General features: G+C 39.8%; 1 protein-coding gene across 18 annotated transcripts in view; it reads right to left on the minus strand.

The window, feature by feature from the left end:
- ANK3 (ankyrin 3) overlaps positions 1-21,697 on the minus strand; it is a 344,583-nt gene that overhangs the window by 25,324 nt on the left and 297,562 nt on the right. For 8 of the 18 annotated variants that reach the window (XM_040485098.1, XM_040485103.1, XM_040485099.1 and 5 more), the window contains 7 exons: positions 13,221-19,709; positions 11,203-11,277; positions 7,760-7,891; positions 6,696-6,839; positions 3,524-3,835; positions 3,154-3,244; positions 499-877 (listed from right to left, as the gene is read on the minus strand). In XM_040485098.1, coding sequence (XP_040341032.1) covers positions 499-877; positions 3,154-3,244; positions 3,524-3,835; positions 6,696-6,839; positions 7,760-7,891; positions 11,203-11,277; positions 13,221-19,709 — 7,622 coding nt within the window. Of the gene's footprint in view, positions 1-498; positions 878-3,153; positions 3,245-3,523; positions 3,836-6,695; positions 6,840-7,759; positions 7,892-11,202; positions 11,278-11,900; positions 19,710-21,697 lie in introns of all 18 variants that reach the window. The other 10 variants (XM_040485091.1, XM_040485092.1, XM_040485096.1 and 7 more) reach the window with 2 other exon arrangements.

Genomic DNA, 21,697 nt, shown 5'->3' on the forward strand with positions numbered 1-21,697 from the left:
ACCCACCATGGTATATACCCACCTCATTTTAGGCTTGGGCACTATGTTTCTCCAATTTTTAAAACAAAACACACTTTTATAGGGTAGAGCTCTTAGATGGGTCACATGCTATAAACTCTTTAAATTATGCAGAACCACCAGAAAAGGTCTGAATAATTATCCCCCTTCCATAAGAAAGAAGACTGGGTTGGGAGTTAGGAAACCTAAATGCCAGACCAAATTAACACTGGACGTTAAGCATAACATCTCTGTAGTTCTCCTTCCTCCTGAAAAATAGCTGAATTGATGCTGCTTGTTTTTGCCTTCTCAGTGAATGAAGGTGTAATCCAATAGCATATGTTCCACCTAGCACTTTGTTCAGCCCCTCCATTAGTGTTACATTTACAACTGGGTCATCATAAAGAACCTTGGGCTCAATGTTACAAGACTAATCAAACAAAGTGAAGCATCAGGACTTTTGGTTTAAATGACAGTGTACCGGATAACTAGATGGCATACCTTTTGCTCAGACCCACTGGACCCTTCTTCTTCGTGCAGGTTAAGCCTTGGCTTGCCATCTGCGGGGGAAGTCCTACTCATCTTTTTCATACTGACAGGCACACAGGGTTTAGGCTCTTCTATTACAAACTTGCTGGTTTCTTCTAGAGCTTTCTGATAGGCGGCTAGTGATGATGCTGGTTCCTCAACACGACCAGATCCATGGATTTTTGGTTTCAGAGTTTCCTTAGCGCTCTGTTTCCCTATATCATTTTGGGATTCTGGAAAGTAAGATTTTGTCTTTGCTTCTGCAGTGACTTCTGCGTGGCTCCCATTTGCTTCAAATTTTCCAGGTTCTCCTTTGAGATATGAGGTAATGGAATCTCGACACTGATCAGGGCTGCAAAAGAGAAGATGTGGAAATTTACAATGCCAATACATGGCTGAAAGTGGGCTTCAGAAGCTCTAAAGTTTTCGCTACCATGTTGTAAACTACTCTTGAAGGCATAAAATAGAAAGACATGAAAAATATGGTCACTGGATTTCAAACTGTGAGGGTCTCTCATGGGTTTGGGTTTTGGGGTGATGAGGTGCTACACAGGGCCCCAGCTCTGCCCCGCCCAACCTGCCTAGCTATGCTGTCCTTGTTTTTGTTTTATTTTGTTTAATTGCACTGCGATAGCTACTTGGATTTGAGATCTCAGGAAGTCACCCTGGGAGGTTCATGGGCATACCTGGAGTTCCAGAACTGCCAATCTAAGGAGGAGGAGATCTCCAAAGGCTTTAATATTGCCAGTGAAAAAACTGCTGGCAGAGAACAAAATGCATTCCTTGAGAGCCCTGACATCCCCAAGAACCCCATGTTCCAGTCTCTGGTTTTCCAATTGTGGGTCTTGCCAGCGTGCCTTTGCAAACCACGATAGCCTTGCTTGGGTCTCATCTTTCTTGGCTCCTGACCTGTGCTGACCCCCACTGGTGAGCAGGGTGTTGTTGCTTACCTGTTGCTTCTAGGTCCTGTGAGGACTATTTTCCTTTTAATGAACTATTACAAATCTTTCTCTTCCAACACTTTCTTTTAAAGTGACTTCTAATTTTTACTGGTATCAGTATGGGTTTTGTTTTCTAGCTTGTGCATTGTTTTTAGGGTCTTTGCTTATTATCTACAGAATTTGGAAGGCACTGATTAGCGCAATGCAATGTTCTTTATGTATTGTATATGTCTGTGAGTACGTGTGAATTCTTATAAATCAAATTGTGATTATATAAAAAAAAAAACCTATCCATAGCACACCCTATTCCATATGTATAAGTACAAACAGTCCCAGCACACTGCAAAGATGCTGTAACGTAATTGTATCTATTTCCTGTTATGTAACTATAAATTAATGTGACCATATTAGAACACAGACATCAAAACTAGTACTATTTGTTGTCTTTGGTAGGGTGAGCACAGAACTCTTTGGTCTTATTCTTCAAAAAGAACTCTGTAAACTCCTTTTTTGCAAAATGTTACAAGCTCCCTCTTTGGGAATTTTCATTGAGCAAGAAGCTTTACCAGTCATATGAAAATATTAAACATGGTTATGAAATAAATTTAAATTGGATGCAAAAACACCTGAGGTTATCACTAGTTGCCACTGAAGTAAGTTATATTTTAGTCTGATGTATGAATAAATAAAAATAATGCCATCTATTACTGACAGACTATTTGTAGCAGCCGTTTGGTAGCCATTCTATAGGCTTCCTTCTTCAATCTGTAAACCTGTGTGAGGAAAGTAGTAGTATTCTTATTTTTAAAGTCAGTTAAAGTGACGTTCTTACAGCTTAGAAATTCACCCAGAGTCACAAAATGCAAACCTAATGCCAGTGGGATTTGAACCAATGTCTGAAGGACACTAGACTCTTACCTTTCTAGAGGAAGTCCAGTATCAAAAAGAACCAGATTCATGATTAGGGAATTATTTTGGTTGTAATCAAATTTCTATCATGGCAATATTATTTGGAGTGAAGAATCACATATGACTTTTATTTATTTTTTTAATTTTTTTTAAATGTTTTAACGTTTATTTATTACTGAGAGACACAGAGCATGAGCAGGGGAGGGGTAGAGAGAGGGAAGACACCGAATCTGAAGTAGGCTCCAGGCTCTGAGCTGTCAGCACAGAGCCCGACGTGGGGCTCGAACTCACGAACTGTGAGATCATGACCTGAGCCGAAGTCAGTCGCTTAACCAACTGAGCCACCCAGGTGCCCCCACATATGACTTTTAAAGTCTGAAGTCAGGAAATCATAGAAAGGTTTGTATTTCTAAAAGACGTGGAGTTTTATTTACCCCATTATTTTGAAAGCATATTAATTACTAGCTTTGTGAAAAAAATCAGACAAGTCACAAACTAGAAAAGAGTAGTCTTCTAAAGTAAACACAGACATCTTTGGCATGCATGTAAAACTTTTTACATTTTGCTTCAGGCTATCAGTAGTTTTAAGAATTAAATTGAGTTTTGTGTGAGTTTCCCTCTCCGGATTAGCAGAATGAACCAACCTTTAAAGCAGGTATTATCCCCAAACTGGAATGGTAATTTAGAAAAAGAGTAAGTGCTAAAAAGTAGGTTTTAAAACAAACTATTAACATGTAATCTGTATTTCGCTTTCCTTTTTGCTGAAATGGAGCCATACCTGTCATCCAGTCTTTCTAGTAACCCACCGGTTAGTCTTCGAGCTTGAGCAGGGGACTCTAGGTTTCCACCTGATGTCTCGTTCTGCCAACCTGCAATTGAAGACATTTCCAGTTCTGCTTGCTGAACACGTTTAAGAATAGCCTGTACTTTTTCTTCTGTCATCTCCTCAGACTCTACGCCTTCTTCAAGTTGAATGTCCTCAAATAGAGATTTGAGTTTTTCTTCCGTCATCTCCTCATCAGGACCAGATTTTCCTTTCTCTTGCTGCTCAGAGCTTACTCTTACTTTACTAGTTTGTTTCAGTGGCTCTGCTGGTTTAACATCTTTTGGGACCCCAGCCATACTTCCGAGGTATTGAGGATACTCACTCAGACATACATTCTCCAACTGGCTCTCATCTACATCCACTGTGCCAGGCATTTCTGTTAAAGGCATTGAGTCTTCGAGTTTGCTGTCTTCTAAGGAAGTGTCTTCTGCAGTTACGACTGGAGGTCCTCCATCTGCTGAATGCTCTACGTTCCCCTGGGAAGGCACTAGCCCATCACTCAGTCTACTGGGGGTTCTAAGGGGAGACTCTATGCTAGAGATATCACTAAAATAATCATCTTGCTGGAAAGGGGTGGGTGGTGTGTAGTGCAACCCTGTGGGAGTTTCCAGTTCCACTTGAAGGGAAGGATAACCTATGGAAGACAGTACATTTGGACTGACTGGAATGAATTAGAGTACATCAAACAAAACACATGGAATGAATTAAATTATATCAGGTATGAAAATGTATGATGAGTTACAGAACAATGTTCATAAATTTATTGGTTTAGTTCAACTAAATGTAACACAATGAAATAAAAGACTAGTGCAAACTATAATAAAACAGAACACTAATCAATTAAGATATAAATGGTTTCTATCAACTTTGATAATTTTAATACAGTAACTTAAATATACAGACTAATTCAATCTAATAAAAAGTTAGCTGTCGTTATATAAAATACATTTATTCCATGGTCAAATTTATTAGCTTTCTACTTTCAGCATGCAAAATCCATATGGTGGTGGACTGCATACAGCAAACCACAATTGTTATAATTAATTACTTATAACTCATTTGAAGAGCTTTACATAGGAGCAATGCTACCCGACTCTCTTTCTTTTTTTTCACATGAAATTTACAGCGAAGAAAAATAAATTTAATCTTTGGAAAGAGATTATTATTAGACTTTAGAGCAATAGCACTGGGGAAAAAAAAGTCTAAAAAGATGTTAGGAAAAGGATTTGAGAAGCAGATAAAGTAGAAAAGACTCCAAGGAAAGCTTTCAGGTGTCATAATGTGACAGAGATGAAAGACTTGTGGTGCACATGGAGGTCTTAGTGACTTTGGTGATGCGGACCACTCAGAATCACAACTCAAAGAGAAAAAAGAAATGATATACGACAGAGACAGGAAGAAAGCCATTTGCAAAGAGCTCTCTGAATATTCACAACAACACTGTGAAACACCAGCCTGCTCAGTGGGGAGGTAGGGAGCAGTTCCCTTGTTTTAACCTTCGCTGTGTGGACAAAGGGGACATTTTTCTCCTTCAGCAGAGAAAGAAGTGAACAATGGTCTGGTCATGGTGAGGAAAGGAGGCTTCATAAAAGTTCCACCAAGAGGAGAGACAGGAAAAAAAAGGCAACCAAGCACACTTTCTGAATTAATGGTCTACAAAACTAAAGCCTAATTTTCCCATCAGTCCACGACAAATATCAACTTAGCTTTTGTGGTAAATTCAAATTACTGTAGGTAAGTATAGTCACCTATAAACCAGAATCTTATTGAAAAGTTGGCTGACATTAACTGAGGTTCATAATCTGCACACGTGAAATTTACTTCATATACACATTCCTAAATTTTCCTACGAATTTTTAAAATAAGAAATATAAAATATTAAGATGTAGCCACAAAAAGCCCTTGGGAATTTATTTCCTTCTATTCTGATTTTAAAATGTTACAAATAAATAAAGCTTTCAATTCTATTGACTATTTCCATTATTTTCTGGTTATCCTGCTTGTTCTTTTTTTTCTTTTTTTCTTTTTTTTGCTTATTAGTTCTCTTAATTTCTTTTCCCAAAAAATAATATTAAAAGATTCCATAAACTGTAACTTGGCAATAATTCAGAATTTGATATAATGGTCTATCTTTAGTGCAAAGAGATTGGTTACCATTATATGGTCTCACATATAAGACAAGGCCTTGAAGAGAGCTTTTTTCCAAGGATCTATGGTATGTATGTATGTATGTATTTAAGTAGGCTTCACAGCCAGCATGGAAACCAAGGAGGGGCTCACATTCACAACCCTGAGTTCAAGAGCTGAGCTGAGATCAAGAGTTGGATGCTTAACCAACTGAGCCACCCAGGTGTCCTGCCCCAATTGATGGTATTTATAAGCTTATAAAGAAACCACTTTAGACACTATTGCCCATCATGTTTATGTTATATGGATAATAAGATATGCTTTAAATTTTCTGTTAGCTTTAACGTTAGTAAACAGAAACTTTTTAAGAATTTGCCATCTTTGCCACATAACATACGTAGAACTAGAAGTTACTGATTCTTGTTAGTCTAACTTTGCCAGTTTAAAAACGGGGAAAAATGCCATAATTTTCAAAACTTGGGATAGAAAAGTATCCCTAGCTTTTCTTCCTTCCTCCACACCATCATCATTTTTTACTCAAAATTCATTATCAGAATACGTTTCCATTTGTAAAGGAAGACAAACACCTTGAAAAACATAGTAAGATATTTGTTATCCTTTACTTAATACTTTGATTAAAAAAGCCCCAATTTACATAGGAAATTGAAGGAAAAATGATAATATTATTATATAAATTAATTTAATGTAAAAAATGAATTATGTTGTTAGTGACATCTGTGCTTATTGAATTAGAAATGACACCGACTTTTATATATCAGGCACGGTTTTTCCAAACAATAAATGGAAGCATATGAAGCTAAAATAATGCTAAATAAGTAAAACATGGTTTTGAGAGATGCATTAGGCTTTTTCAGTAAGCGCTTAAATACTTGGTCCCCAAACAAGATTTCACCATTTTATTTAACAATTTGTGTCCTCTATGCTTAAACTTGACCCAGTACCTTGGTTATTTGGTAAAAATAACTCACAATTTGGTCTTACCAATATACTAATAAAAGAGTTCACTAGTTTTTTAGGTAAATATGAAAATGACAACCACAATGCATTCTCTAGATATGAAATTTTCTTCCAGTTGGTCATGTAAAAAATTTTCAAATACCAACTATTGAATATCCAACAGTTAACTTATGCTTTTATTTTCATTATGTGTATTTTATGTAACAGACATTTATCAAGTTTGTTCTATCAGAGTGTTTATTTCCAGACTCTGTCAGAGAAGATGCTGTGAAAATGAGAAATGAAGTCAAGCAAATCACAGTTTAGTTGGTTTTAAGTGGCTGCCTTGTCCTCCACACTTTCAAAGTTTATCAAATGATTAAATAAATATGAACGCTAAATTCAATTACCATCAACAGGGTCATGGAAAACATTGTTCTCATCTGCAAAACTCCTGGTGCCTGAAATATTTCCATAATCAAATATCGGTCCTTCTAGCAGAGTCACTATATCTATTCGATTAATTTTTGTCAAGACCGAAGTTAAGGCATCAGCTGAAAAAGGAGAAAAGAGGGTTGAAAACCCGATTAAGTGATTTTCTTCCAGTCACCACAATATCCACACAAAGGCACGGCTTTCTTGACTCTCCTAGAGTTTATTCAGCTCCTCCTGACTGAGCTCTGCCATGTCACCATCCAGAGGGCTCAGAAAGCCCACCATTACAGGGAAGTCATGTTCGGGTCTCAAGAATCACTTTTGAGAAGCTGTGTGTGATGACAGCAACATTCATTCCACTGTAAGATGCCGAGCAGATGGGCCTCAAAATAGCTAAACTCCATTTAGTTACAAGGAGATCTAATAAAATTTTAAACATGTTCCTCTCCTTTCAGCCTGCCAAGATAGATCACCCTCATATTTGACATTGACCATCTTAACAGCTTACTGAGGTCAGGCTGACCCTGGCAAACCCACAATAACTTACTTCCCATTGTTGTGGGTTGGCACTGGCCACGGGACAGCACCACCCCTCCCACCACCCCAGCAAAACTGAACAAAGTCAAACCTAAAAATATTAGAGACTTCTCTGCCAGCACATATGAAGCTGAATAAAATGATTTCGTCCTATACCTTCTTCCTTCCTCTCCCTGTGCATCCGTCCCCAGCCACAGCAGTAGCCTCAGAGTGCTTCTGACTACTACCCCACAATTTAACAGCTACAATTGTATTTTCATTTTTGATGGTCACAGAGAGAACTAAAGACAAAATGCAAAAAAAAAAATTTTTTTTCTACTATTTGCTTTCTTAAAAAGATTCCCAAAGATAGATGTTTGGAATATCAGTGTTAAAATTAAACAAGTATAACTTTAATGACTTGCTATTACTTTATGATTACTCTGGTTTCTTAACAGTAGGCTTATCTAAAACATTGGATATATGCAGTTGTGAAAGTTAAAGTAATATAATTTCAGCATACTTGTAGCATTTTTTCCGTCTCTGGTAACCCATTTTTTTAATAACATGAAGCTCTGAGAAATTAAAGAATTTGGATTTTCCACACGTATTTGATTGATTTCATCCACTGAAAAATTCAGTTCCCTTGCCAGTTCTGTAGAAAAGAAAAAGAGTTACTAAGATTTCACATTCTACTTTTATCACATATGTTTCATAAAAGTAATGCTCAACTGCCACACAAAAAAAGAAAGGAATTTTATAGTAAAACCCAGTCCAGCCTTGAGCATTAATCTTTATATGCTTCATTTTACAGGAAGCTGTGATCACACACAGGCTGTGACTTATCTCTCTGGAGATAATTACTTAGTTACAATTAGATTCCCTCTTGAGAGATTATTTTACAAAGAATTCTTGATCTGTACAAAAAGGATGCTGCTGGATTCTTTTAAGTCATCCAAATTATTCTTCACAATTTGTGCAAACCTCACCTAAGATGGGTAGGGATACACAACTCATAAATATGGCAAAGGGGGTGCTGGTAGCATGACTTTAGGAATTCCACTTGGGAGGTTAAATGATGACTCCAGACCAGACCGTTGTCTATGTTATGGTGTCACTTGTATAACAAATACAAGGGAAATAGCTTTGTGTCCATCTCAATGTCTATACCCATACGCTCAACCTCATTAATCAGAGTGTCTTTGGGAAGACACGTGTGAGCATTAGTAGCTGTCTTGACAGAGGGAAACTAGGAGCCAAAGATGAGAAGGAGCCTTACTTTTCATTATATGTTTTTTGTACAGTTAAAAGAATTTCTCAGGTATGTATTATATTAAGTGATTATAGAAATAAATGGGAAACAATTCTTCCCATGGAAAGGGAATTGCTCAAGATTCTACCCTGGTTAAATATTTCTAGCATTTGGCAAAATGCAATTCAGAGGCTCAAAAAGGTCCAGATTCTTTGGTCAAGTGATTTCACTTCTGGAACTCTATCATGACTATACATTGAGTTGGACACAATGATTTATACACATGAATGTTCATCTCAGGCTTGTACCATTAGAAAACTGAAAACAATCCAAGTGTTGAACAAAAGAAGAGTTAATTAAGTTAATGCAGTGGTTTGCGAACTGTTTTGATCATGGCCTACAGTTAGAAATACATTGTATATCATGATGTTTATATAAATGAAACCAGATCTTTAAGGAGCAAAACTTAGCCTTAATACACATAATATACAGACATACCCCCCCATTCTATCCTATTAAAAGCAAAACCAAAGGATGTATTGATTTCATGACTCTCTAGTACACTGTGACCCAAAGTCAGAAAAACACCATTATTAAGTATGTATATTGGATCTTATTTATCCATTAAAATCAAGACCATAGAATATGTAATTTTGTAGAAACTAGGTAACCACAAATAAAAGAGCAAAAAGTTACATTGTGTATATAACATTTTAAAAGCTTTTAGACAAAAATCAAAGTACATTGAAATGTTAACAGTGGTTCTGAAGGACAGAATTAAATTTTGCTCTTCTACATGATAATTTTTCTAATAGTCTTCATTGAGCATAGGTAATTCAAATTTACAAAAGTTAAATTTAAGTTTTAAGTTCTTTCAAGTCCTTTGTGCTTTAAGAAACAATACTCCTACTGTCCAACAAACCCTTATGATCCAACTGTATCCTTTGTCTAGTGACCCAGCAAAGAGCAAAGACACACTGCCACTAAGAATTTTACAACGTTATGGCTTTACAGCACATTTTCTCCTGAAATGTACTCTGATATACTAAGGACTGGATTTGTCTAAGGCAAATAATGAATAGTTATGGACATAGAATACTGCACAATCAACATTTGCTCCAGTATATTCTTAGATTACAATGTCCAATGTTAAAATATAATTATTAATTTTATGTTAGCAAATATTTATACATAACAAATTGCTATTAACTCTCAACAAGCTTCCAAGGATTATGCAGACCACCTGTCTTTTCAGAGTACTACTAGGCTCCTCATTGTTAGCAGTGGGCCTGAGAGCAGGGGCTGGGTGGAAGGAGACAGGAAGGTTATTAAGTTGGGGGTGAGGGCAGAACTTAGGACATTTAAAGGAAGAAGATGCAGCTGACCTTGTTTGCCATTATCTGGTTTCATATTCTCCATTTTAATAGCATATAGATAATTGTTTCCCTGAGTATAGAATATCACTGAGGGTATACATGATGACTTAGATGTGACAATGGTTAACATTTCTATTTTAAGCTATTATATTTTGTTGCTGTTGTGTGTTAAACAAAATACACTCAACCTTAAAAACTTAAAATTTTTCTGACTCATATGAGGAGGATTTTGGGGGCCCAGTTAACATCAAAACTACAAAGCAGAATCGTTCAGTCGACACAGAATTTTATCTTCATCTTTAATGAAGTGAAATCAAACTAAATATTCATTTTCTTTTTTTTTTTTAATTTTTTAACGTTTTATTTATTTTTGAGACAGAGAGAGACAGAGCATGAATGGGGGAGGGGCAGAGAGAGAGGGAGACACAGAATCGGAAGCAGGCTCCAGGCTCTGAGCCATCAGCACAGAACCTGACGCGGGGCTCAAACTCACGAACCGTGAGATCGTGACCTGAGCTGAAGTCGGACGCTTAACCGACTGAGCCACCCAGGCGCCCCAAATATTCGTTTTCTACACACTGATCATAAACAGTTTCATTCACTTTACTGAACTCAACTATTTTTGTAGTTTGAATAGATTTATACATGTGTATCATGCTTTAAGAAATTATAATTCAAATTTTAAGCTTCTGTCATTCTCTTGTTTTCTTCTTTACGTAGTTATTGAAAATGATCCTTGTCGTCTTTTAGCAAAGTGATAAAGATTTCCTTTGAAATAAATCTTTGGGCATAAAAGTGAGTCCACTTAAAAGGAAAAAAATATCAGGTAAATGTACATACAGATAACATGTGTAGGTCATAAAAAGTGTGAAGATGACCTCATGAATGATTAAAATTTGTGAAACCAGGGCATGGATTAATTGAACTGTTGCTTAAGAGAGCTGCCCTCAGGGCATAAACCGTGTTTAAAATTTTGGATGATTTAAAAATCATAGGGCTTAACTGCATTTTTCTTTATACCAGAAAAAAAATTTACCACTAGGTAAAATGTTATCTAATATTACCAGAAATGGCAGTGTGAAGAAAGTGCCTACATTTAAGGTAAAGTGAGATTTAAATTTCTATTCTTGAGTGTATGGGCTTTGAAAAAGCTTTGAAAAACACGGTATATAAGGTATTATCGGTAATCATCTCTGGGTTGATAGAATTACAGATGATAAAAATGTTTGCTGGTTTTTTTTCGTTGTTGCTTGTTTCTGTTTTACATAATGAACCCCTTGTGAAAGACAAAGAAATTAAGAAACTGTATTTGTCTCACTCAGTAGTGTATACACTTACCTGTCCAACTAAGTCCCAGGTGGTCGGCTACTATTGCCATCCTGATATCTGTCCGTTCACATGGACTCTGTGGACCTACGATTTACAATTTCTTAATTAAAATAATCATCAAGAAAGACACGATACTGGAAAATGTTTTTTAGCAGTACTCAGATTTTACAGAGAGACTAATGCTAACACTGTACACTTACATGTGTCCTAGTCACCTACATGAACACTTCTCTTTTCACATGGCTCACTTGATTGTCACCTGCACCGGCCAGATGTGAGACTACATGGATGCTCAATGTGATGGAATCGAACATGCTGACGAGCTTGCTACTGGACAGCGGTTACAGAATCATTGTGTCGGTGAAAACACCATGATGGGATCTCAACATCTCTGCTTTTACTTTGACAGAATCATTATTAGTACATTAAAGAAAAAAAAAGTTGCTCATCTTGAATGACACCAATGTCTTCAGCATGCTTCCCTAGCTGTCTACAGTGTCGTTTGGTTAAAAGGGAGGAAGAAGAGTGTATAGACAGCACACACAGATGACAGTGACAGAATGAGAAACTACGGTTAAGTCACTTCACAGGCAATCACGACAGTTCATGCACTAGGATCTACGAGTCGGAAAGTGTTTACAAACTACGCTCGCTCTCCGGGATGTGAGCAAAGAGTGCTCGAGAGACCTGACTGCCTCCGTTCTCACCAGTCCTTCTACTGCTCCTTTTCCCACTGCCGGCCTTTTCACTCTTTGATTTTAAAGGTGCTGCCTCTGTTTTCTTATCTCTAGCAGACTTCGTGGTAACTGAAGGCTGGCCACCCCGGGAAGTCTCGGACAACGACGTGTTTCTTGAGGTACTGTCTTCCTCATCGGACAACTCGGACTGCATCTTTTTGTCTTCTTCAGAGAGGCGGTCCACAAGCTTTAAGGTCTCACCACTAATTCCCTTAAAATATTCAATGGAATGTTTACATACTTCCTTAAGCTGACTCTTCCTAACTTTTACTATGGCGGTGGTGGTGGTGGTGGTGGTGGTGGTGGTGGTGGTAGTGGTGGTGACACAGGTGGATCTTACCTTTACTGGCAACTTGGATGGAAGCTGTTTGGCCTTGCCTTTCTCTGGCTGCCCTTGCTTTTGTGTGGCACATGCTTTTCTAACTACATTATCTCTGTGTGTGTCTTTTACTGGAATTCTGGACTTTACATCTACACATGAAGAAGAAATAAGGGTTTTGGTTTTCTCAGATTGACTGACCTGCTTCGTTTTACTCACTTTCATGTTTGGCATATGACTTGGTGGGCAGATATCTTTTGGTGAAGTGGCCTTTATGGGAAGTTTGGATTTTCGCCTAATCCCTATCGATTCCTTGGTCTTTGGCTGCTCTCCAAGAACTTTCTGCTTATCTCTTACACAGTGTCCTTGCAGTACCCCTGTCTTTTTTCCTGATGAGATTTTCACTGGATTAGCTTTCTCTGTGGTACAAGTGGGTGCAGAATGTTCTGTCAGAACTATATTACTTGTAATGTTATCTGTCTGTATAGTGGAAGAATCCAAATTGTTGTTGTTATTAAAGTTATCTTTCTGGAAATCATGTTTTTCTTGGGGCCTAGTGCCCATGTGGCTATTGGCTGTATTTGAAATCATGAGTATAGTTTCATTCTCTAGTCCCTGACAACTGGTCATCACAGCTTCTATCTTATCTGTCACTTCTCCAGGGCCTTCTTTCTTCATGGTCATGGTGGATGCAGAAATTCCCATTTTTATAGGCGTGCGCAACTTGGGGTCAACTTTAGAGGTGCTAGTGGCTGCTGCCGATTTCTCCAGGGAGCCACTACTGGATGTGCCTTCCTGACACTCTCCGCTGGTCGGGATGCTGGGGTTGGGTTCGACTGGAGGTGCCTCTACATTTCTCTCTAGATTGGTTTCTACAGTGGTGTCCCCTGACTGTGGCTGTGGTGTGGCAGTGACCATACTTTTATCCCCTTCCCCCTGGTCCCCTGACTTCCCTTCAGAAGTATGCTCACCAATCTGGAAAAATTGGAGCCTCTCTTCAACAAAATCCCTCTTGCTCATGTCAATTGCACCACTGCGAGTCATCTCAAACATTTTCCCTTCGTGAAATGGGAAGGGGTTAGGCTCACTAGTTGGGGTACTTTCATCAGTTGGCGTTCTGGCTGGCGTTGTATCAGGGGTTGTTGCTGGCGAGCGGTCTTCCACAGCCAGACCAAATGGCTTAGTTTCATCTTCCCGTGATTTACTGTCAAAAACTTCATCATCCCCTCGGTTATTAGACCAGGGATCAAAATCTAGACCTTTGGTAGCTACTGTTTTAAAAGGAGTGGCAAATTCTTCATCTACTTTGTAACTGAAGTAAGTATCAGGAAACACTGATCTGTCAGGATGTCTGCCTTCTAGAGTGAAAAACTGGGCCCCTGATTTCTGATCAGTCTTATCAGGGGTCCTTTCGGATGAGGAACTTTTAGAAGGTGGCTTATCTTCGTCTGGTCCCACCCTTCCCTCCTCCTCCTCGATAACTTCAAGTTTACTTTGGCTAAAGGAGCGATCAGCTGGCTTCAGAATGCCCTCTGTGTTCCAGACATCTTTCTTGATTTCCATGGTTTGACTTGGGAGTTTAGAATCACTCTCTGTCAGGCCATCATCTTCATCTTGCAGGTCATAGCCATCCAGAGAGTCGATCTCTGTGGCATCTGTGTCATGAGAAAACTCGGCCGTGGTAGCAATGGAACACTCTGTGATGGACTGGTCATTGTTCCCATTCTGGGCGGTTTCATTCTGAGGTGAATCGAGGCCAAGGCCAAATTCGTTATCTTTTCCAGATCCATTGGTTTCCAATTCTTTCTGGTTGGAAGCCTTGTCAGCAGGAGCTTTGGATTTGGTCATTTCTTTTTGTTCATCGTCTACTTCCTTTAATTTGAAGGTGTATTTTTTAACTGGGACCGGCTGATAGATGGACTCGTCATCGCTCGAATCGCTGACGTCTGCCCCGGGAGGAACTGGAGAAGGTGGCTGCACTCTGATGACCGGTTCAGCCAGCTGGTACTTGTCATGTTCATCTTGCAGACTGACTTCAATCATGTCAACCTCTCTTTCAGGGAGATAATGATGCTTCTTATCTGGCTCCATCTGGTCTGCATCCAGTGGTGGAGGAGGGGGGAACTCAATATAGGCAACTCTACTGGTTTTGGGTCTTTGGTTAGAGTCTTTGCTCGCATCGGTAGGCATTTCACGCTCCACGGTTGCTTCCTCCACCGTAGTCTGCTTTAAGGAGGCTGACTTGGCCTGCTCCTCCTCCTCAGATTCCTCAGAAACCTCAGGGATTGGGCTGGGTTTGCCTGGTATATAAGCTATGAGCGAGTCTGGTGTCTTAGACGTGAATTCATAACTCACTTCCTCTGAACTGGGTGTTTCCGGGGTTAAAGGGCTTTTCCCAGAGCTGTCTAGAAAGGAAACTTGTTCTAAAGTGTCGTCTTCTGGACTACCTTGGGGAGAAGGAGGCTGCTTCTGCTGTCTAGTTGTATAAAAGGTCCCCCTGGTCTCTTGTACTGTCTTACACTCCTGACTTATGATCTTTTTTACACTTCCTTGTTGTATCTCCTTTTCATACTGCTTCCCCACCTGTACAAAACTGACATAAACAGGTAAAGTTTTTATGTCTTTCCCTCCCTCCGTCTGGGCTAGTGGAGCAACTCTTTCCAATCCATCAAGGGGACTGTGGTCAAACACATCACTAGAGGGAGATTCCTTTCCTGGGCTAAACTCTAAGGAATCAGGAGATTTGGTGGGAGAGGTTTCAGTTTCATCGAGAGGAGGGCATAAGCCTACGTAACTCTGGCGTTTGGAAACCTTGCTGATTTCTGAATAGGTAACTTTTTCGTCTTCTATAGAATTAAAGTGCTGTGTCTCGACTGTCTCTTTACTCATACTTGATGGGGACAACTTTGGTGATAGTTCGTGTTGGGGGAACGTCGGCTGCTCGCAAAAACCGTCAGGAATATCAGAAGACAGTATTCTCCGTCCCTCTGCAGCTCTGACCGGGATGTGTGATGCTGCTGAGCTCTCACTCCTCCTGGAAGGTTGTTCCAGAGATCCACCTGGCCGTTCCCCTTCTTTCACAACATATTCCCTATATAAGACCTTTTTGGAGGGAGATTTTACAGTCATTTCCTTAATTTCTGAGAGAGACCCATTTGTTAACAACTTGTGTTCTCTCTCAGTCACAGACATAAATTCACTCCTTTGATCAACAATCTTACTCTCAGGGTGACCAGTGTGATTCTCTCTTACATCATGAACAAGTACATGTGAAAGTTTTTCTTTCTGTGACTTATTGTTAGCAGCTCCAGAACTTTCCCATGTTCTAAAGACCTTTTTGTCCCATGGTCCCTTAGTTGCTAAATCTGAGGTTACATGACATGCCAAGTCTTTAGCCTGTTGCTCAGAAAAATAGTCAGGCATTGCTTTACTTGACATTTCAGTTCTCTGTGTCTTCACATCCTCGGAGCCAGAATCATTTATGACAATTTCATTGCTTTGGACATGCTCATCTTTAGCTTTCAGGACCATAAAATCATTTTGCACAGACACACTTTCATCTGGGAGGTCTATGGCCTTCTGCTGCTTTTCTCTAGCAAAAACTTGGTAGACAGGCAGCTTGCTCTCCTGGATTTTTTTGACTGGGATTCTGGATTGGCCCTCCGGCTTTTTGTCTTCTTGAGACATGTCCTTACTTTTTGCCTGTGCGCCTTGTTCAAATTTTAATCTAATGGAACTGAGTTTGGATTGTTTGAGCTGAAAGCCAGACTGGGGCCCTTCTGGTGCTTTGCTCTGCGAAATGCTTTCTTTGGCTTCCTCCATGGACTTGCTGTCCTCAGGCTGTTGGGAGAGAACCTTCTTCTCTGGGCTGCTCGGCAGACTGGATTCTTTCCTCTCATCAGCTTTGGGGAAGCCTTGTCCATCATGGCCATGCTGCCTTGCCTTAACCCACTCATCATTGGATGCCAACAGTTCTGTCAGCAGTACCTTCTCGGGGCTGCTACTGGTAGAGCTTTGAGAAGAGTATTCTTTACCATTTCTAGGGCGTGGCTTTTTCTCTGGGGACTGCAGTTCATCATTAAGCTTTTCGGTTTTGTCACGAAAAAACTGTGACACTTCAGTCAGTTTTTCTTCAGCTTCCTTCACAGTCCTGTCCACCCTATCTTCATATATCAACTTCTCTCTACCTCTGTCTAATCTGTCCTCAGTAAAGCGCATCCACATGGCATGTTTTGGACTACTAACATCGCCAGAATAGTGCAACACTGTCACTTTATCAAAATGCTCATCTTTAGACACTTTACCTACACCATTTTCAGACACATCTTTATAGATTTTGGAGAGAATTTCTTTTTTGGGGGCAGTGACTACTTTTTCTCTGGACCGCTTATCAGACCCCTGTAACTCTGAGCTAGGGGGTCCTGCATGGTCTGTAACCGATTCCTCGGTATCAGAGTGAGACACATCTAGCTTTTCTGACAGAAGCATTTTCTCAGCAAACCTGTAAGACTCCCCTCTTAGTTCTGACAACTCATCGTCATGGTATTCTATTGAGTGTTGACTCAAAAGCTTCAATGTTTTATAAGAGTCATCAGATATGAGTTGAGCAGAACTAGGGCGACTATCTTCTTCTTGGGACACAGGAGTGTTTACTCTGGAAGACTCCAGATAAGAAGGCAATGACTCTTCAGCAGTGAGTTCTTCTTCTTCTTGCTGACCCTGTTCCTCTGAACAAGGAAAAGCATCGTGTTTTTCTGGCAGAAAATCTTTTAGGTTAATATCTCCCCGGGATAAGTCTTTCTGATATACATACATTTCCTTTTCTGGATGCTTTTTGGTTTCTCTAATAATGACTTCAGTGGGCTCAGCTTGGTTACCTTTTTCGATGTGGACTTCTATTATACGCTCCAGTTTGGGTTTCATTTGGTTGTCCTTCTCTGCATGCTGGGCTGAGGTTTCAGCAGCAGACTTGTGAACATCTGGAGGCACTGCCGACTTATGCTCAAACAGACCTGCTAGTTCTTTGGAAGGGTCCCGCCCAGACTGAAAGGCCTTCATGATGTCATGGACTGACATGGTTTCTTCAATTCTTTCAGAGGCACCTTCACTGCCTGGTGGAGAATGATAGACCATTCTGGTGGTCGTGGTTATGTGAGTCTCTTCCTTAACACGCATGCCTTTGCTCAGAACCCGACTGTGGTCGTCTTCTTCACCGTTGGCTTTCATTTGAAATGCTTTCACTTTTTCCTTAATACTAGAGGTGGTGGGCTTTGGCTCCAGTTCTGTAAAAGTAGGTGAAGGTTTGGGTGACACCGGCTCCTCTGGTTGGCCTGGGGGAGCATCTCCAGCCGAAGGTTCATAGCTCCTGATAACATGCACCACTTCAGTTCTTGTTTCTGTAATGACAGGAGGGATGGGGACTTCGTGAAAAAGTGGTTTAGGGCCAGTGCTTTCAGCACTCTGTGGGGCTGAAGGCGTTTTTTCACTTCTTGTTTCAAAGCCACTGTCAGACAAAGGGCTTTTGTCTTGGTCATGTTGAGAAAAGTCATCCGGAGACTCTAAAATAGTATCTGTTCCAAAAAAGGAATCGGCCATTTTACACAACTCTTTCTCAGAGGTGGAAGGCCTCATGGAGGCTGGAGGCATTTTGAGTTTGTGTTCCTGCAAAGCGATTGCTGGCTTCAGAATCCTTTTCTGTCTCTCTTCACCATCCTTCTTTGCATCCTCAAACTTGTACTTTAAATTTGTCAACGAACTACTCCCAATATCATTTGTTAAGTAGTCAATAACTTTGGTCAAGTTATAATCCTTCTCGGAGGCGGCTTTTGCTTTCACTTGCACTCTCTCTGGCAGAGTTGGGGAATGGATTGTGGCAGCTTGTTGTCTCGCTTCTCTTATTTCTTCCGAACTAAATTCTATCCAGTCGTCTTCGGGAGAGAGTCCTTTGTCACTCTTTGGTGATTTGGGTGGTCCTTTATTATCTACACACACATCTTTTTTAAGGATTTCACTCACTTTCACCAAGTCTTCCTTTACTTTCTCAACGATTTTGAAAGGTTCTTCATCGTCAATTCTCCCTTCTTTCGGGAGTTCGGGTTGGAATGGCTTCTCCTCAGGCACGTCTGTTTGTAGTATTGCGGTCATCCGCATGAGGTCCTCTTTCATTTCAGCCACGTCTTTTAATATCTCCTGACTGGAAGATAAAGAAGATGGTGTAGACAACTTAAGGGCAGAGGGTGCAAGGAACAAAGACGACTTAACTGGAGATGAAGTTCGATTGAAATGGGGCTGAGGACGTGTCTCCGTAGTCAATGTTTTAATGGGTGACAGCAAGGCTGCTGCTGATTTTGTAAGTGAACTAGAGTCTGGAAGTTTCTTTAATGCTGGTTCTGGCAAAACATTGACTACAGAGTATACTGGCACTGTTATTATAGATGAAGTTACAGATGAGGTAGTTGCAGATATTGACGACCCAAGGGATGTACAGAGTGCACTTGCTGAAGGAGTTCTTAGAGACTGAAAAGCGGATGGTGCCGAAGAAACATATGACCTGAGTGGGGAAAATGGCATCGCTGTCGTGGTAGAAAACACTTTATCGACTGTGTCAGCGGCTGCGCTAACCACAGAGCTCACAGAGTTTGTAGCCGTAGAAATTTTTTCCTGTAACGTGGCAGTGGCTTTGCATCCATTAATTAAAGTTGAAGATGACGGATATTTCAGGGGGGAAATAGATCCATTGACTAATGCTACCTCTGCATGTCCAGGCATCTGTTTCACAGGTGATGAGAGAGAGGGGGCCATTGTAACTTTAGCTGATGAAATGACATCAACTGCTGATTTCACTGGAGATACCACTGACTTTAGAGGTGAAGATATTAGCGGTGCTGCTGATGTAATAATTGACTTAAATGGCAAACTTGAGGAATACATATTAATGTTTGATTTGGGGGAGGCAGGGGGGGTCATAGTAATTGACGACCTCTCCAGAAGAGACCCCGCTGTAGTCACTGGAGAGGTTCGGGAGGAAAACGTAGAATTGGATGCCAGCCCTTTTAAAGGCGAGGACTCTGGGACTGTGGGAGCTCTAACCAGGGTACCAGAGGAAACCTGGATATTGTACGGAGATTGTGACACCACTGTTTTTATCGGTGAAGAAATTGTCCGAAAGGATCTAATCGGAGATGCCACATCACTAATGGATTTAACTGAAGATGTAGTCGACGCGCCTAATGTGGATTTGATTGGAGAAGGAGTCGAAACAGACCATATTGATTTTAATGGAGAAGCTGATGGCGTATTAGAGGAAGAGCTTGATAAGGAAGTGAAGCCTGACTTGGCTGGCCCAGGCACTGTGATCGGAGCTGTTGTCCAGGACTGGTATGGTCTTGTAGAAAAGAATGGCTTGTATGAGTAAGTGGTGGGGAGGGATCTTGTTGCTCCTGCACTCCGTTCAACTGTTTCTTAAATTTTAAAAATGAAATCAAACACAAAAATCAACAAAAATGGTTGAGAAACAGAGAGACCAGAGAAAAAAATTGGTCAGTAAACTTTGAAATATTACAAAAGCAAGTACAATTGTTTGCATGATTTAGAATGGAAGAGGCAAAACGAACCATTAAGTAAAAGAGGAAAAAAAAAACTCCACAGACATAACCAATCCAGAATTTAAAAAAATAAATAAATAAATAAACAAACAAACAGAAAACAGAGCAATGGGAAATGAAAGACAGAAAAAGCACATCGCAACCAAATAGGCCAACAATGAAAAACAGAAAACATGAGGAAAGAATTAATGATGAGAAAAGTAACCACAATGGAAAACGGTTCCCTTACTTCCTATTGACTTTCTTATGTGCTGGTTTCGAAAGATCAGCAGCCATTCTGTTTTGCCTGTATAGGTACACGTTCGTTTTGTGCAACCATATAACTTTCATTTTAGTAATTTCTAATGCTCCCTCTCCTTGAACCTTTCGGTGATACAGATTGCACCTACTCAGAACCATATCGATGTGTGCAGCTATACATTAAATATCTAGAACTCTTTTTTTAGAAAACTACTCAAGCCTATTTCATGCAGAATCCAAAGTAACTTTTATGTGACAGGCAACTGATTGCAAACCGTGAAGCCACTGGATTTTAAATCTGTATCTTCCATGCATGATTCGGTTATGCTTCACACCCATAAAAAGCCAATAAGAGCAAGAAATTTTCTGAGTTAGAACTTTAAAAGAAACAACAACGAAAAGGAATGTTTGCATTTATTTTTTCCCATGCAGCATATTCCTTTTGGTGAGGAAAAAGAAAATGTAATATGAAATGATTTAAAAATGCATGTGTACATACACACAAAGGGGGGAAAAGCGGAAAATATGGTTCATGGTTACCATAAGCAAGCAAAGCAACTGAAAACATCTTATCATGCGCATTATATCACGGCAAACAAGCCAATGAAGTAATACAATTTTTATGCCATATTATGCACAATATATAAACTTTAAAAATACTTCCACAAGAGCATTTAGAAAGAAGAGTACACTTTTTCCATGAGATGCAAAATCTTGGTACCTTTTGAGATTTTAGGAAAATATTTAATACCGCATACTGAAAATACATCTGCAACTAAATGTATCCATATCCAGTGTGATCTTCATTATGGAGAAAAGCACATTGTTTATTTTGGATATTCCCCCCCCCCCCCAGTCTAGCACACTTTAAATTCTCAAAAGGTATCATGGGAAAATCTAAAAAGCACAGTCGTATTTTTAACACTTCATACTTAAGTATCTGCAGTGGGATCCAGTATATATTGGTATACATATTTATTTATCAGTGGCAAAGGTACCAATTCTGGTGCCTTCCCAGAATGTTCATGGGGCTCATGGCTGCTCCAAAGAGTAGAGCAGCCGTGAGGCAAACCTACCACTAGGAAAGATGGATTTAGTACCAGCATTCATCTGGCAATGGGACAAGAAACACACAAATGAGGTAAGCACACTCACTGGGGGAGAGCAAATGCACACTTGGTCCTCTCTACTTCTACAGCTCTAACAAACAAACCGAGTTGGTCACAGAGATTTGGAATGCCTGCCAAGGCCTAATGGTCTATGTTAAAGTTGAGTACAGTTTCACTCCCAGAAAGCACTGGTTCAGAGTAATAGTGAAACGCGAAGAGGAAATGACAATCTGCTTCATCTTTTATGCTCCTCTTCATGCTGTGCCCGGGCCATTGCTACAATCCAGTCCTTGGATTAGCAGCTACTCCCACAAGGGTGAAGATTTTCATTCCTAGTGTACATTTAAATTCAAATATTCAGAACATGTCCTCTTCTAAGCTTACATATTATAATAAAGAAACGTGGAAGAACTGAGGAAAAACTCACCCGTTCATTACCCCTCCTAGTCATAATTCTCAATATTATATTGCTTAATATATTTTGGACACACCATA

The sequence above is a fragment of the Herpailurus yagouaroundi genome, unplaced genomic scaffold (assembly GCF_014898765.1).
Source record: "Herpailurus yagouaroundi ecotype Mexico unplaced genomic scaffold, PumYag 163, whole genome shotgun sequence".
NCBI classification, from domain to species: Eukaryota; Metazoa; Chordata; class Mammalia; order Carnivora; family Felidae; genus Herpailurus; species Herpailurus yagouaroundi.